This window comes from Mixophyes fleayi, chromosome 3, assembly GCF_038048845.1.
Source record: "Mixophyes fleayi isolate aMixFle1 chromosome 3, aMixFle1.hap1, whole genome shotgun sequence".
Lineage (NCBI taxonomy): Eukaryota > Metazoa > Chordata > Amphibia > Anura > Limnodynastidae > Mixophyes > Mixophyes fleayi.
Genome location: NC_134404.1, coordinates 197,310,251 through 197,325,845, shown reverse-complemented (window position 1 = coordinate 197,325,845; position 15,595 = coordinate 197,310,251). Strand labels below are relative to the sequence as shown.

General features: G+C 41.2%; 1 protein-coding gene across 6 annotated transcripts in view; it reads left to right on the top strand.

The window, feature by feature from the left end:
• Positions 1 to 15,595, top strand: part of FAM184A (family with sequence similarity 184 member A) — a 253,280-nt gene that overhangs the window by 16,116 nt on the left and 221,569 nt on the right. For 5 of the 6 annotated variants that reach the window (XM_075202995.1, XM_075202994.1, XM_075202992.1 and 2 more), the window contains exon 2: positions 510 to 729. In XM_075202995.1, coding sequence (XP_075059096.1) covers positions 550 to 729 — 180 coding nt within the window. In that variant the 5' untranslated portion in view covers positions 510 to 549. Of the gene's footprint in view, positions 1 to 404; positions 730 to 15,595 lie in introns of those variants that run through there. The other variant, XM_075202991.1, reaches the window with a different exon arrangement.

The following is a 15,595-nucleotide window of genomic DNA, read 5'->3' as shown; positions in this document are numbered from 1 at the left end:
TTTGCTGTTTTGTTCAGGGTGAAGTTTTCCCATCATAATGCATTTTATGTTTGCTGAATTATAAAAATATATAAATTACTTTACAACATGTCCCACATATTGCTTTCTGTGTCAGTTTGAACTAGGCTGTGGGATCTCTGTTATATATGTGTATATCAACTTCCTGGCCCCCTACAGAGCCTGGACATTCATATAAGTAATATATAGAAAGATGTTCAAACATGTACATAATATATGCCAAACAGCTGAAGTGAGTACATATAGACATCACTCTCCTGTCTTGCACACCCCCTTATTCTCTTCCTGCTCTTTCATTGGATCTATATGCTCAGTGTGCCTGTGTTATCCACACACACAGAGGAGGGAGGGGGAATAAGCTGTGCTTGCCTCAGTCATTCTGCACACTGACATCCCTCAGGCTGCATATCAGCACATTGCTCTTTCTTATTTCATATCCCATTGTGGTTTAATTGTCTCTAGTGTATCATCAATTTCTCACCCTCCCTCAGTGTTTTTAGGGGGAGGTGAGAGGGATCTGAAGCTGTGAAGATGGCGACAGGGATGAGCTGGCAGCAGCAACAGCATTACTACGGTGGAGGGGCTTCTACCAGTGCTGCCAAGTTTGTGCCCTCATCCCCTGGTGTGATGGCACATCAAGCTGGTCTGAGCATGGAGTATACTGCAGAACTGCACCTTAAAATGAGCAAGAAGATAGCACAGCTGACCAAGGTAACCCAACACCTGCAGATGGGGTTAAATATGTTGGAATGGATGTTTATGTTGGCCTTTAAAGTATTGTCTCCTTATATCATACAATAAGAGCTGTCAGAGTAGTTTCTTAATGTTGCTTAGTTTGTTAGGCATTTACAAAATCAGTTAATTAAAGGTTTAAAACATCCCAATCTCACTGTGAGCTATTCCTAACTTTTCAAATATGATACTAATATTTCCTTGGGATAACTTGGATTTGCTTATTATGCTGTAACACTGACAATGCTGCAATACATTGTACAGTGTGAGTTACACATGAGTTCATTATGCTGGCTGTGCTAACTTTGCAAAGCATTTATTTATTAGATTGGATTTCATTTGTGGATTAAACTGAGGCATCCTTTCATCACAAGGCTTTTCTGTAGCACACATTTATGTTTCCACAGGATAGCATCCAGAACCTCTCACAAGTCATACTCAGTGTAATAAATGTCTTCGTGAGGTTTCTGTTTTTGTTTTGTTTTTCTCAAAAATAAAAAAGATTCGTTTGTGTGTCATATTTGACTGACCTCCCCTGGGCCCCATGAATATCTCCACTGTTAAATTGGATTTGTCTTCCCCACATAAACCATAATGAGTACTTTAAAATGTCAAAAAATATGTGCGCATCTGACTAAATGGCAATAGATTTAAAAATAAAGTTTTCTTGTTACCTTTCCATTCCTCTACTTCAAGCTAAGGGGCCATCTTTCCTTTTAAAGTTCTGTCTTTTGAGGCCATCTTCTGTTACTCATTTGCATGCAGAGACTATGGCAAACTGTGTATAACATGGCATAAAACAATCACACATTTGTCGAACTAATAGTTAACTACAAGTATAGTTGATCAGTTATAAACAGCCAAAATGGTTAATGTGAAATGTTCCGATTTATGTCATTAATTAAATCATCCTATTACTAGGCTGTTTTAGATCAGTTAATCTGTTCTGTGTATTGTAGACATTTTGTGGCATTAATGATCGTGTAGTAGTTTATCCAGCTTCTTTAGAGCAGAGATTGAATCTGACAACATTGTGAATGATGGATTAAAAAATGTGTATTTATATGGTATGTACCATAGTACTCCAAGGCCATGTGTACCTCCAGTATAACACAACTTGTATGGATGTTGTCTGTCTGATACACCTGGCTTCCTTGCTGGAATGCTGAGATCACGCTGGACCAGTTACTGCCTGTCTCTCAGTGCTGAGAATGGAGACATGTAAATGGCTCTTTTGTCTGCTGATAAATGAGAACACAAACATGCAAGAGCTTTTCCAGTCTCATTTTAGTGTGTATCTTGGTCTAATTTAACTGTTTCTAGCCAGTTGCAACCAGTGATATTGTACAAGGGTACATACGTTTTTAGAAAACTTGGGAGACTGGCAGCTTGAGAACTGGGCAATGGGTGCATGTATATATATAAATGTAAATTAGCCAGAAGGGAAATCTTAGATGCTATGCCATCCTAGCTCATTGGCACGTCAAGCACAGCTTAAGGGTTTCTTACTCAAATGGACACATTACCCTGGCAGTGGAAAAGGAATAGAGTGTCCATAAATGTGTTCATATATGTAAAAAAGAACAGCCAAACGCAGTCCTTTTGCTAGTTCTTTAATGTATCATAAACCGTCATTTAAGACACACTCTATTTAAAGAAACAACTATGTATGTTTTAATAGTCTACAGCAATATGTGGTATGATTGTGTTTATTCCTTACTCTATATATTTATGATATGAAGAACAATACACCGTGGTGTTGACATTCTGACATCATCCTGTCAGACACTATGACCTAGATATGTCAAGGGTACAAAACCTTAGCAAACAATAATAAATCTAGGTCCATATAAGTATATTATGTTAGATGCTACATTGTTTGACAATGGCTGTAATGAATCATATTGATCTGTTTAATGCAGTAGTATTCTTTTTATTATAGTATTATTATTATTATTATTATTATTATTATTATGAAGAAGAAGATAACACTACTAACATTTTAAATTTGATTCTATGTAAACATTGTCCAATAGACATTAATGGAATAATTGTCAAGCACAGAAAGCAAAATCTTGAATACGCTGCACAATTTAGTCAGGCTTGTTAGTGTTGCTATAAAGTGTGAGGTATAGAGGAAATTGGTTGACCTTTTTACCTCTGTGTTGATGGCTTTCTAGGTTAATGTATTCAAGTGCTGTAGAACACTTAATGAATTGTGTTCATCACATGTAGATCAAGGGCATTATGCACTTAATCTTCAAAATATAACGGATGCGTTGTTACATGTTGTTATAATTTATCTGTACATATAACGATCATTTAGCAGTGTCCAAGCAACCGAGACTGTGTTAGGTAATCCAGCCAAAAGGGATTATCATAATCATCATCATCATTACAATTATTGTGGCATTTATTCACAAATATGCATTATGTCAAAGTGTCAATCAATGCATGTCTAACATTTTTGAAGAATATTATCAGTTTTTCAATGCATATTATGTTTATTCCCTTACATGTGACTGATATATTACCCATAACTAGATGTCTATAGCAACATTCTCTTGATGGATCTTTAAATTAAATATTATAGAGGCAATGATCTATTTTATCATTTTTATATCTACTGCTTTCCCACACCTCTAAGTTAAGTTACAGTGTTCCTGTACTTGATCTGTAAGATTATTTAACTTCATTCCATAAGTCATATTCAAGTCATATACTCTCTGCAATGGTGAAAGTTATTCTTCTACGATACCTCTTCACTTGCCCCCTTCAAAATCCTGCATTCACTCATGGTCTGTCTATGAGACTAACTGAGCAGGATATCCTGGGCAGTCCTGTCATACCACTCAACTAGCCTCATGGAGTTACAGAATGGAGCAATGGGCTTTATTTGTTTATCAGACCCAAATAAACAACTGCTGTCAGTTAACCTAATGCTAAAATCAGTCCCCATACTGTGCCCAACATGTCCATTATGGCTGTAAGTTATTATTGTGTGATAACTTTCCTTTTAGATCATGCTCATGAGTCATCTGCTGTTGTAGGGTGAGACTATGGAGACTGCTGTAATGCTTGGATTGTTAGCTATGTTTAGGAACAATACACATGGATTCATAGAGTATTGACAGAGATGTATATAATTTTTCACGTCTTCACTAGGAATATCACTGACTGGTATTAGCGCTACTAAACTGAAAGGGGCGGAGTCTAACGCACCACGGGTGTTCGCCAGGGACCCCCACAAGGAGGTTTGGGCTTTGCTGCGTGGGATGCGCGAATGGAGAGTAGTCAGACAGGCCAAAGCGAAACCAAAGAAACGCAGTACCACGGAGAGAAGGCAGAGAGTAATCAGGAACGGTCCAAGGTCAATACCAGTGCGGGCAACGAAGTACACAGGGAGATCCGGGAGAGAAGTCAAGCAAGCTGAGGAGTCCAAACACAGGAGAGCAATCTGGATAAATGGGAATAATGTTGGAGCTGGTGGGAACCAATACTCTGGCGCTAGTCATGTGTCAGAGGCTTCTTTATGTACCCTAAGGTGCCTCCTGATTGGGTTAGGGAGATTTAGGCGGTTTAGACATGCTGGCTGCAGACAGGTGAGCAGAGATAGAGTTCTGCTGCTAGGCAACAGGACGTGGATTGCGGAGAGAAGGTGTCCGTCTGCGGCGCCTGTGGAGAGCGCGGAGACGGCACCTGACATAAATATTGCAATACTAAATAAATACTACAGTAGTGCAATTAGTAGTCCATCGTGAAAGTAAAAATTAAAGCTCTAAGCAGTGTTGCCTAGATTTTTATTTCTATAAGAAGGAAAAATAATATATGTTTACATTTTTTTTCCTTAGCTGAATATATATATAGATATACACACATATATGTTTTATATAATATATATGATGTTGGCAACACTCATGAGTAATTGTGTAAAATAAATTGGCATATTCTGCTGAAAAAGTTCTACATTAGCAATAAGTTTGGTTTAAACATAATCCACTAAGCATAAAACTGACAGTGTGATACCTACTGGCTGAAAAAGTGATAGGTGCAAACGGAGATTGCGCTCAGCACTATTAGAGATGATACTTTCAGTTCCAGATATACTACATTTTGTCAGCAATGGGTGCTTTTCTATGGCTTATATTTATACAATTATTGAGGTTTCACTACTATACAATTTTCTTTTAGTCTCTGTACCAATTGTATTTATATAAATCTAAAGCAATTATATATAAGTATAATATGAGTGTGCTACATAAATTACATTTTGGACTTGACAACATACTTGCCTACTCTCCCAGAATGTTCGGGAGACTCCTGAATGTTGGGGAGTCCTCCTCGTCTCCCGGGAGAATAGATCCCTCTTCTGGATCCAGCTTCTCTTTCTTGTGAAGTGGGCCTTGATGCATGAGGATGCAATTTGGGTCATCGCACAGTAGTGGACAGGCCTTAATGATGATAACCGCGTCATAATTCCCCTCGTCCATGACGCAAACCTTATCATTGTGCAGTGGGGCCTTGATGATACTCCCTCTGCACTAGCCCCCTGGATCTCCAAAAAGTGGGCAAGCATGCTCTACAATAACTTAGGGGTATATTTACAATGAAGATATTAGTATAAGACTAAGGGGTATATTTACTAAACTGCGGGTTTGAAAAAGTGGAGATGTTGCCTATAGCAACCAATTAGACTCTAGCTGTCATTTTGTAGATTGTACTAAATAATGATAACTAGAATCTGATTGGTTGCTATAGGCAACATCTCCACTTTTTCAAACCCGCAGTTTAGTAAATATACCCCTTAGTCTTATACTAATATCTTCATTGCATTATGTTATTTACATGTATTGTTGCTGTTTACTGAATATAATAATTTTAGTGTGTGTTATAAATGATGATAAATATTTTCTTCATACCCAACCGTTTTCTATGCTAATCTTAAGTAGGTAAAAAAAAATGTTTTTATCAAACCCAGTTTTGAAATGAAAATATGTTTGTGATAAGCACAAGAAATTACGTGGATGTTTGAATGTAGGATTTTCTACTGAGCTCTATTGGAAAGTAAGCTATAACTCAGGGAGCAGATGATCTGATTGAGTTTGACACTGTTTGCTCTTGTATAATTACAAGGATATTGTTTCCATGCTGTTGATAGGCGTATGATTGGCCAGTGTTTCAATTAAATGAGAGCTTGAGAGCAAAGCATAGCAGGTTTGCCAATCTCATAATAATAAAACAATGGTTATATATTCTACATACATATTCCTGCGTTACACACAGCATCTTCATTTTCAGCACACAATAAATATGTGTATGAAAACATTGTTGATTTTTTTTATGTTTTTTTAAAACCCATTTAAACCTGCTAAATGGGTTTGAAAATATAGCCAAAAAATAATGTAAGCTAATGGTAATGCACATGCACTTTCTGACATTGCTTTGAGTCCTATCAATTTCAACATTGGCAGCAGTGTTCAGAAGCATTAATGCTCTTTGAAATACCATGGAATTATATGGCAATACTTATTAAGTACATAGTGCGATGTGCTGCAGGGAAGTGTTTCTGAAGCCTTTTTTAATGATCTTTTAATGCTCGGAAAAAGTACAAGGTCTTGTCTGTGCTTTAACTAGATTGTTTTCCAACTCCTGTGTGTACGTAAGTGACATTACCAATCATGGAACACATACTGGCTGCAATTTACTGCCAGTTACATGAGGATACTTAACCTTGAATGTGTCAGTGCAGTATCTTTCTTGGATGCACATTAGGAAATAGTTAAAAGTAAAACAGAGACATTGACACATAATGCTGAGTGTTCTGACTGGGGACACTGGATAGCTCAATAATCTCTGGACATTGAATGTAGGAAGGGGTACAGCGCTCCAGCTTAAAAACAAACAAACTGGTGTTATAGTCATACTTGCCAACTTATGGCAAGTATGATCCGGGAGCCTGCTGGGGAAGGTGGGCGTGGCTCTGAAAATCGCGTCATTTTGGCCCCGTCCCCGTGCCGTAATGACGCAAACTGCGTCATTTTGCAGTGGGGGCTGGGTCAAATGCCGCAATTCCCAGTGAATCGCTGCGTTTGGGACCTAGTGGGCAGATCCGGGAGATTGAAACACTCTCCCGGGAGTCTGTGAGACTCACGCAAAATGTGGGAGTCTCCCGGACATTCCGGGAGAGTTGGCAAGTGTGGTTATAGTGCAGGTGGTGTTATTAAGAGATTGACTCATTGAATACATCTTATGCACCATTTTTGCAGAGAAAACACCTGGTGGTAAGCAAGTGCGTGCTGTAAGGAGAGACAACTATTACACATACGTTTGTTATTTGTAAAATATTGGTAAGCCCAATATCCTACTAGTGGGCCCACATTCACTTTTTCAAAATATTTCAAACATTTGCCATATAATATCCTCCAGATCCTCCAGTAATTTTAGCCACAGATTCCATTTTTTGTAAGGAAATGTTGCATGGAATCATCAACTCATGTGGTAAGAAATTCCACAGCTTCAAAAACCTTAGAGGGAATAACACCATTTTGTGCAGGGGCGAACGCAAGATTTAGGAGGGGGGGGTTTCCGCCTCCCCCCCCAACCCCCCCCAAAAAAATAGAGCGAGTCTGAATTCCACAGCAGCTGCGGCGCTGTCAAGAAGCATCCGCGGCAGTGCTGTATTATATTACAATACAGCACTGCCGCGGATGCTTCTTTGACAGCGCCGCGGCTGCTGTACAGTACCATTGGTTCACGGAGGGGAGGGGTTTCTGGAGAACCAAAAACCCCCCTGCGTGCGCCACTGCTGTGCCCATAGTGAAACTCTGTTTCGTAACTTCACAGTTAATGACTCATTGTCCTCTGTATGGTGTTTAGTGTGAAAGTATGTTTGCAAAATCTCTGTATTGACCTTGAATACCCCCGTCCTCAGCAGTCCAATCCCTGTACCTTTTGCAGAATATCAGTCTGTCCCTGATGTTTTTCCTGGAGAGAATTAGCTGCTTTGCTGGCCTTATGGACACCAGGCCATCCTCCAGAAGTCTTTGCCTCACTGTGTGTGCAGATGCACTCACACCTGTCTGCTGCCATTCCTGAGTCAGCTCTGCACTGGCGGTGCCCCGATCCTGCTTCTAAACCTCTCTCCTTGAAGTTCTTGATGATCCGATAAATGGTTGATTTAGGTGCAATCTTACAAGCAAGAATATCCTTGTATGTGAAGCCCTTTTTGTGCAAAGCAATGATGACTGCACATGTTTCCTTGCAGGTAACCATGCTTAACAGAGGAAGAACAAAGATTTCAACCACCACCCTCCTACTAAAGTTTCCAGTTTATTACTCTAACTCAATCAGCATGCCAGAGTGATCTCCAGCCTTGTCCTCATCAACACTCTCTCCTGTGTTAACAAAAGATTCACTGACCTGATGTCAGCTGGTCCTTTTGTGGCAGGGCTGAAATGCAGATGTTGTTTTTGGGATAAAGTTCATTGTCAAGGTCAAAGAGGGACTTTGAAATTAATTGCAATTGATCTGATCACTCTTTATAACATTCTGGAGTATATGCAAATTACCATCATAAAAACTGAGGCAGCAGAATTTGTGAAAAATAATACTTGTGTAATTCTCAACATTTTTGGCCATGACTGTAGTGACATAAATTGGGACACATGCGAGTATCAAATATGCTTTTAAGTGGTGTTGTATTTTTTTTAATTATTACCTTCTGCGAAATCTCTTCGTAGTTCTACATTCCATTAGCCTTCCGAGAAGAATAGAAGCAGTTATTGCTGCAAAAGGGGGACCAACTCCATATTAAAATATATGTATTTGAATACAATGTCATTACAGTCCCTGTTGGTGTAATGGTCAAGCATCCGAATACTTTTGTCCATATAGTGTATATCGATCAGCCATAACATTAAGACCACTGACAAGTGAATCGAATAACATTGATTATCACGTGACAATGGCACCTGTCAAGGGGTGGGATATATTAGGTAGCAAGTAAACAGTCAGGAAAATTGGGCAAGGGTAAGGATCTGAGCAACTTTGACTACAGCCAGATTATGGTGGCTAGATGACTGGGTCAGAACATTTCCAAAACAGTAGGTCTTATGGCGTGTGCTCGGTGTGCAGTGGTTAGTACCTACCAAAAGTGGTCCACGAAAGGACAACCGGTGTATCGGCAGTAGGATCATGGGTGCTCAAGGCTCTTTGATGCAGGTGAGGAGCGAAGGCTAGCCCATCTGGTCCATTCCCACTGAAGAGCTACTTTATGTCATGAATCCCCCGACTGGTTGAGTTATTAGAACTTGTTATAGACGAGAGCTTCACCTTTAGCAATTCCCTTTACCATGGAACCAGATATGTTCGCCGGTAATCTGTTGTCCCAAGGACTTAACCTCGAGTAGTGATAACTTAACTCAAGGGGGTGGACCCAACAAGGGACATGGTAGCGTCAAGCGCCACCCCTCTGCTGCATCAGGACAGTCGCCTATCGTTTCCCAGGCCGCGTCTGGTTGCCAGGCAACCAGACGTGGCCTGGGAAATGTTCTATCCAGATTACAGAAACACCAATTCTATTGTAAATTCGAAAAATTTATTTTTGAAGTGCCTCAAGTTTCATTCCTTAGTTGCATTGTATCCGGCGAAGGGCTACAGATGGACACTGCTAAAGTGTCCGCTATTCTGGATTGGCCTCAGCCCCAGTGCCTTAAGGCCATCAAAAGATTTGTCGGGTTTGCCAACTACTACCGACAATGTATTCAGGGCTTCTCGACCATCATTGCACCCATCACAGCTTTAACCCGGACGTCTGCCAACCGTAGAGTCTGGTCCTCGGATGCTGTGACAGCTTTCCTTACATTGAAGAAAGCCTTCTCCTACGCTCCAGTGCTAGCTCAACTGGATCAGAAACGAACCTTCTTCTTTGAAATGGATGCCTCTTCCATTGGTATCGGGGTGGTACTTTTTCAGAAATTTCCCACTGGCATTCACACTCCATGTGTCACTCACCGGACCGTGAGTGCTTCTACTCTGGTGCGAGGTTCTCCATCGTTTCTCCCTACACCTGTGTGGAATCGTGGCCGCTCGCTATCCTGCCATCTGCGCATGCGCAGGTCTCGCTAGTAGCTTCACCTGTCCATGGAGGTGATTGACAAATCAATCACCTCACCCTATTTGAGGCACCTGCAACCCTAGGTAGGGGCCTGATCTTGAAGTCTCATTCCCAGTGAACTTCTATAGGTGTGTGCAGATCCTAAACTGCTTCCAGCTTTACTCGTTATACAGTTTCCAAACTGTGTGCAGATTGTTCTTACTACAGCTTCCACGCTGCTCCCTTGTTCAACTCAGCGGCGGTTCCCACACCGCTACAACACTATCATCCCGCTGATCGTGTCACAGCTTCCACGCTGCTCCTGGCTCCACTCAGCAGCGGTCCTCTGACCGTTCCAACGCTGACACCCTGCTGATCGTGTTACAGCGTCCACACTGCTTCCCTGCTCAACTCAGCGGCGGTTCCCATACCGCTACAACGCTTCATGTCCCAGCTGATTCCGGATCTACACAACTGGGTATGCGTTACTAACTTTTGACTATTATCTATTCTACTCGCATACCAGTTGCATCCATTGTTGTTTACTGCGCAGGGTACAGGTACCCATATAGACTGTGTTTCCGCATTGCTCCAGTTAGGACTAGCTGTCACTCAAGCTCGTTACCTACTCACGCTACTACTTGGCGTCATTGTGCATAAACTGCTGTGATCAGCTTCTCCCCACTGCAAGGCACCAACTATATATACAGACTATTCATTGTGCCTTCCAAGACATTGCTCTACTCGGGCTGTTCCTATACAGCCACAGTTTGCCTTTCAACTTCACTCTCCTGCACCTGGACAAGTCCTCACTCCCTCCACAGCAGTGGTACAACTTGCTGCACGCAGACCACTGACTTCCCTGCTACATACCTGCACCTGGACAAGTCCTCCTATCACAGCGGTGGTACAACTTGCTACTCGCAGACCACTAACTTTCCTATTACCTACCTACACCTGGACCCGTTTCCTCACCATAGCAGTGGTACAACTTGCTGCACGCAGACCACCGAATACCCTGCTACCTACCTGCACCAATCCTATTCCCATCAGAGCAGTGGTACAACTTGCTGTACGCAGACCACTGACTCCTCCTCTACCTATCATCACCGATCCACGTTCACTCCTCGTGTCTACATTATCTCCAGTTTCCAGTTTACAACTCCAAGTCATTGATTGCCTCAGACTATCTCTACTCTCCTGCTGTTGTGTCGCTCCAATCATTCACCTGCCTGCTTTGAGGTGCGTGCCATATCCCCACCTCTCCAGCAGAGTACCATCTGGTGAAACTCGGGTAGCAACTCCTAGTGCCCGTGACACCATGTGGATTTTTCTATAGAAGGTTTCTCCCCAGTGAAAGCAACTATGGAATTGGAACTTTCAGCCATTAAATCCGCACTCGGGGATTGGCGTCATCTATTGGAAGGCGCTCTACATTCAGTCACTGTCTTTAGCAATCATAGGAATCTTGTATTTATTCGTGAATTCTGATGTCTCAATCCTCAACTGGCTCGTTGGGCATTCTTCTTTTTCCGATTCAATCTAACTTCTGTCCTGGGGCCAAGAATGGTTGAGCAGATGCATTATCACGTTCCTTTGATAACTCTGACCTTTTGATGCCTTTGGAACCCCAACTCATAATTGACCCTTCCAGTATTGTGGCACTTACTAGAGCCAAGGTCAGTACTCCTTCTCCTGGACGATCCTTTCTGGAAGCACATTTGAGACCTAAAGCTCCCAGCTTTCATGATTTTGAGGTGTTTGCTGTATGAGGTTACACACGATTCTATCCCGCAGTCTCTCTCTACCTATCACACAGGTGATAGACCTACTGAATCGCCCCCACACCACGCTCTCACACCCCCAACACACTTCAGGTTTGTCACCACCTATTGAATATGGGCAATAGGACCCCAATATACTGTCCCAGACTAGAACAGAAGGCTTCTGGCTACCCACAGGCTAGCAAGGCCCACACCAGCAAACAAAGGGTTAGCTATTCACAGCTCCAGACTATTACACAGATGTAAATGCAAGCACACACTAGGCTTCTTAGTCAAATGTATCAACAATTCACACACCGGCATTCAAAGGGTTAACTTGGTCGGGCTATATTCTTCTTAACAGGCTAATGGATTTTTTAGAGTATCAAGGATGCCACTTACTAAATTTATAGATTTAATATACAAAGGTACAGGGTATTCAAATATATATAAAAAAACAATAAACAATTGACATAACATACACAAGCAAAGCAGTTTAAAATAAAAGGGGTTACATTCAGAGTATAACTTACATGAATTGTATAATCTGTGCTATGGGAAATTGGCTAGAAAGATGGACAGCTTATCAATGTGTATTGATTTTCACAAAATACTGATAAATTGCCCCTTCCCAACACAGTTTTTTTTTAAAAATGAAATGGGACTGCCTTCACAGGGACAGTGTTAATGCTAATAAGGGGACATCCTTGTCCCCTTATTAGCATTAACACTGCAGTGACACCCAGGGGACATTCCAAAGTTTTGACCTTTGGTAACTCTCCATAGATATATCCTAGAGACATAACTGCCCCTTCAATAAACCGGTCATAATCTCCAAATGTGATGGAATTAGAATAATGTGATTATAGCTTTTCCCTAATACAGCTAGTACCTGTAATTCACAACCCTGGTCTGATTTCTGCTTCTCAGTATGGAGTGCCACACAGATTTCCCAAAATATGATATTTGAAGTCACCTTCTTTGAAGTTCATATTTCTATATACCTGTATAGGCAGCCTTCAAATGCTGTCTTTGTCTGTAAGATACTCACCTAGGCATATGGCTCTCTCTATTTTACACCTAGTGGTTCTTTTGTGTTTACATTACCTATTTGAAGGAAGTTGATCAGGAAGTGGAACACAGGTTTAAAACAATGGATGGCTAGGATCTGCATATCTTAAGCTAGTTTCCTCACAAAGGGTCTGCTCAACCTAATTACGTCCTATTGGGTACCGTATATACTCGAGTATAAGTCGACCCGAATATAAGCCGAGGCACCTAATTTTACTACATAAAACTGGGAAAACTTATTGACTCGAGTATAAGCCTAGGGTGGAAAAGAGCGCTAATTTAAAAACCTAAATAAAAATGATAGGTTCAATCTATGAAATCATTTTTAGCTAAACCATAAATAACAGTAGATGACAAGGAACATTCATAAATGATTATAAAATCATTGGCATTGGGTACAACCTAACCTAAATAAAGGGGTATATAAGGGGTAGGGATATAAATGTATGAACATGGTGGCTGTATTGTTTGTTCATTATGTAATTGCACTGTAAATGAAAAAAAACAAAAAAACAAAAAGGAGAGAGGGAGAGAGAGAGAGAGAGAGAGAGAGATTTTTTCACTTACCCGGCAGTGGAACGCATATGCGTTACAACAACAGGAAGTTCGGCATTTGGAACGCTAGTTTGCGTTCCAAATGCCGAACTTCCTGTTGTTGGAACGCATATGCAGAAGTTGACAGCCGAGGGACCGGACACCAGGTAAGTTCACCCGTGTATAAGCCGAGTGCCCTTTTTCAGCATACAAAAGTATGCTGAAAAACTCGACTTATACACGAGTATATACGGTAAATTGACCAAATGTTTTAAAAAGGAAACAAACTATTATCTGAGGAGAAAATCATGTTCACTTCTATGTCTCAATGTAATATTTTATTTGGGCTCTGACGTTTAATATTCTATTTCATCCTATCATATTTATGCCCTCCTCCTGACAGTTGGGCGCATTCTTCCCGCATTGCTGGTCTTGCAGGTGTTAACAAGACCTCCGCGTTTTTATGCCATCGATTCTGGTGGCCCTCTATTCATTCGGACATTCGCAGATTTATCTCTTCTTGTACCATCTATGCCCGACATAAGAGTTCTTGAAGAGTTCCTGCCGGTCTGCTTCATCCTCTGCCTATTCCCAAATCCCACTGGGAGAGCACCTCAATGGATTTCATCACAGATCTTCCTTCCAGTGCTGGGTTCGACACCATTTGGGTCGTTACTGACAGGTTTTCTAAGATGGCTCATTTTGTCCCGTTATGTGGTCTGCCCTCTGCAAGTCAATTAGCTCTTATCTGTATTAAGGAGATCTTTAGAATCCACGGATGTCCTAAGGAAATTATCTCTGATCGTGGGGTTCAATTTATTTCTCATTTTTGAAGAGCAGTTTGTAAAAATCTGGGCATGGACTTAAAATTCTCTTTCGGGTATCATTCCCAAACTTATGGTCAGACAGAGCGGGTAAATCAGGATCTTGAGACATTCCATTGGTGCTTTTCATCTGAGAATCAAAACAATTGGTCCCATCTCCTTCCCTGGGCCGAATTTTCACATAATCATCATGTGCTCAAATCTACAGGATTGTCTCTCTTCTTTATTGTTTTTGTGACTCATCCTATTCTTCTACATCTCTTCATTTTCTTGGGCTCCTCTATTCCTTCTGCAGACTCTCCCCTTCGAAAAATGTTCTCACATTTGGTCTCGTACGAAAGCTAAGTTACTGGAGTCCTGTCAACGTTACAAGACCTTTGCAGATCGCTGACGAAGACCCATACCAATTCTTTCTGTTGGGGATTAGGTATGGTTATCCACCATAAATTTAAAGCTCAAAGTACCTTCTATGAAGCTGGCACCACATTTTATTGGACCTTATTCTATTTCACATGTTGTTAACCCTGTTAGCTACAAGTTGGAGTTACCTCCTTCTCTTAGGTGCCACAATACCTTCCACATTTCCTTGTTAAGACCATTGGTGCTCAATGATTTTTTCCAGCCTCCATTTGGCCCTGCACCCATCCAGTCTTCTTCGGGTGAGGAGTATGAGATAGCAGGATGCTGGATTCCCGCACTCTTCATAGTCTTAAACATTTCTTGGTCCACCCGAAGGGCTTCGGGCCTGAGGAGAGGTCCTGGGTGGACAAACAATGCATGCTCCTCGTTTACTCAAGGAATTTTTTATACAACAGATTGAAAGGAGAGGAGGGTATACTGTCAGGCGCCTGCTTTTTCTCTGGCCGCTTCTAGTTGCCTGGCATTTCCGCCGGCCCTACTGCGCATGTGAGTCCCATTGCTAGGCAACGGGATGCTCATTATTAAGAGAAAACCAGTTTTACCGGAGATATAGGTGCTCCCTATTTACCATGCCCTCCATCCCCATGATAGTTTTTTCCAAGGTTCGTGTGGCAAAATCTTCTCCATGCAAACAATGGGGAAGCAGATTTACAGTGAACAGTGGCGGTAAAAGTAGCGACACTATCTTATTGCTATCATTATCTCAGGATGGAGACAGACACGGGCCAGAATGTGAAAAATTTGTTATTATTTATTATTCAAATTTTTTTTCCTTTTTGTTTTTATATTTTTATATTAAATCAATATTTTTTTTCTTTCTGTTTTTTGCTTTTTGTCCAGATCCTTTGGACATATGTGAGCCGGCAAGCCTACAACTTGCTGGTGAAGCGGCAAGACTCCTCTTACTGCTGCAAGTTAGTATCGCCTGGACTTGAGTATCACTCATCTGCCCCAGGAAAATAATAATAGTAAATTGATTCAAGAAATGATTACCATCACTGCGATAAGCAACTATAAAAAATCTTTCATATTGCCTGATATTAAATAGACCCCTTAGGAGGGTATTCAATTGTCAGCGAGATTTTATTTTTCCCCGCTGTGTTAAAAAAAAAAATAACCCCACTGCTTTTTGCCAGCAA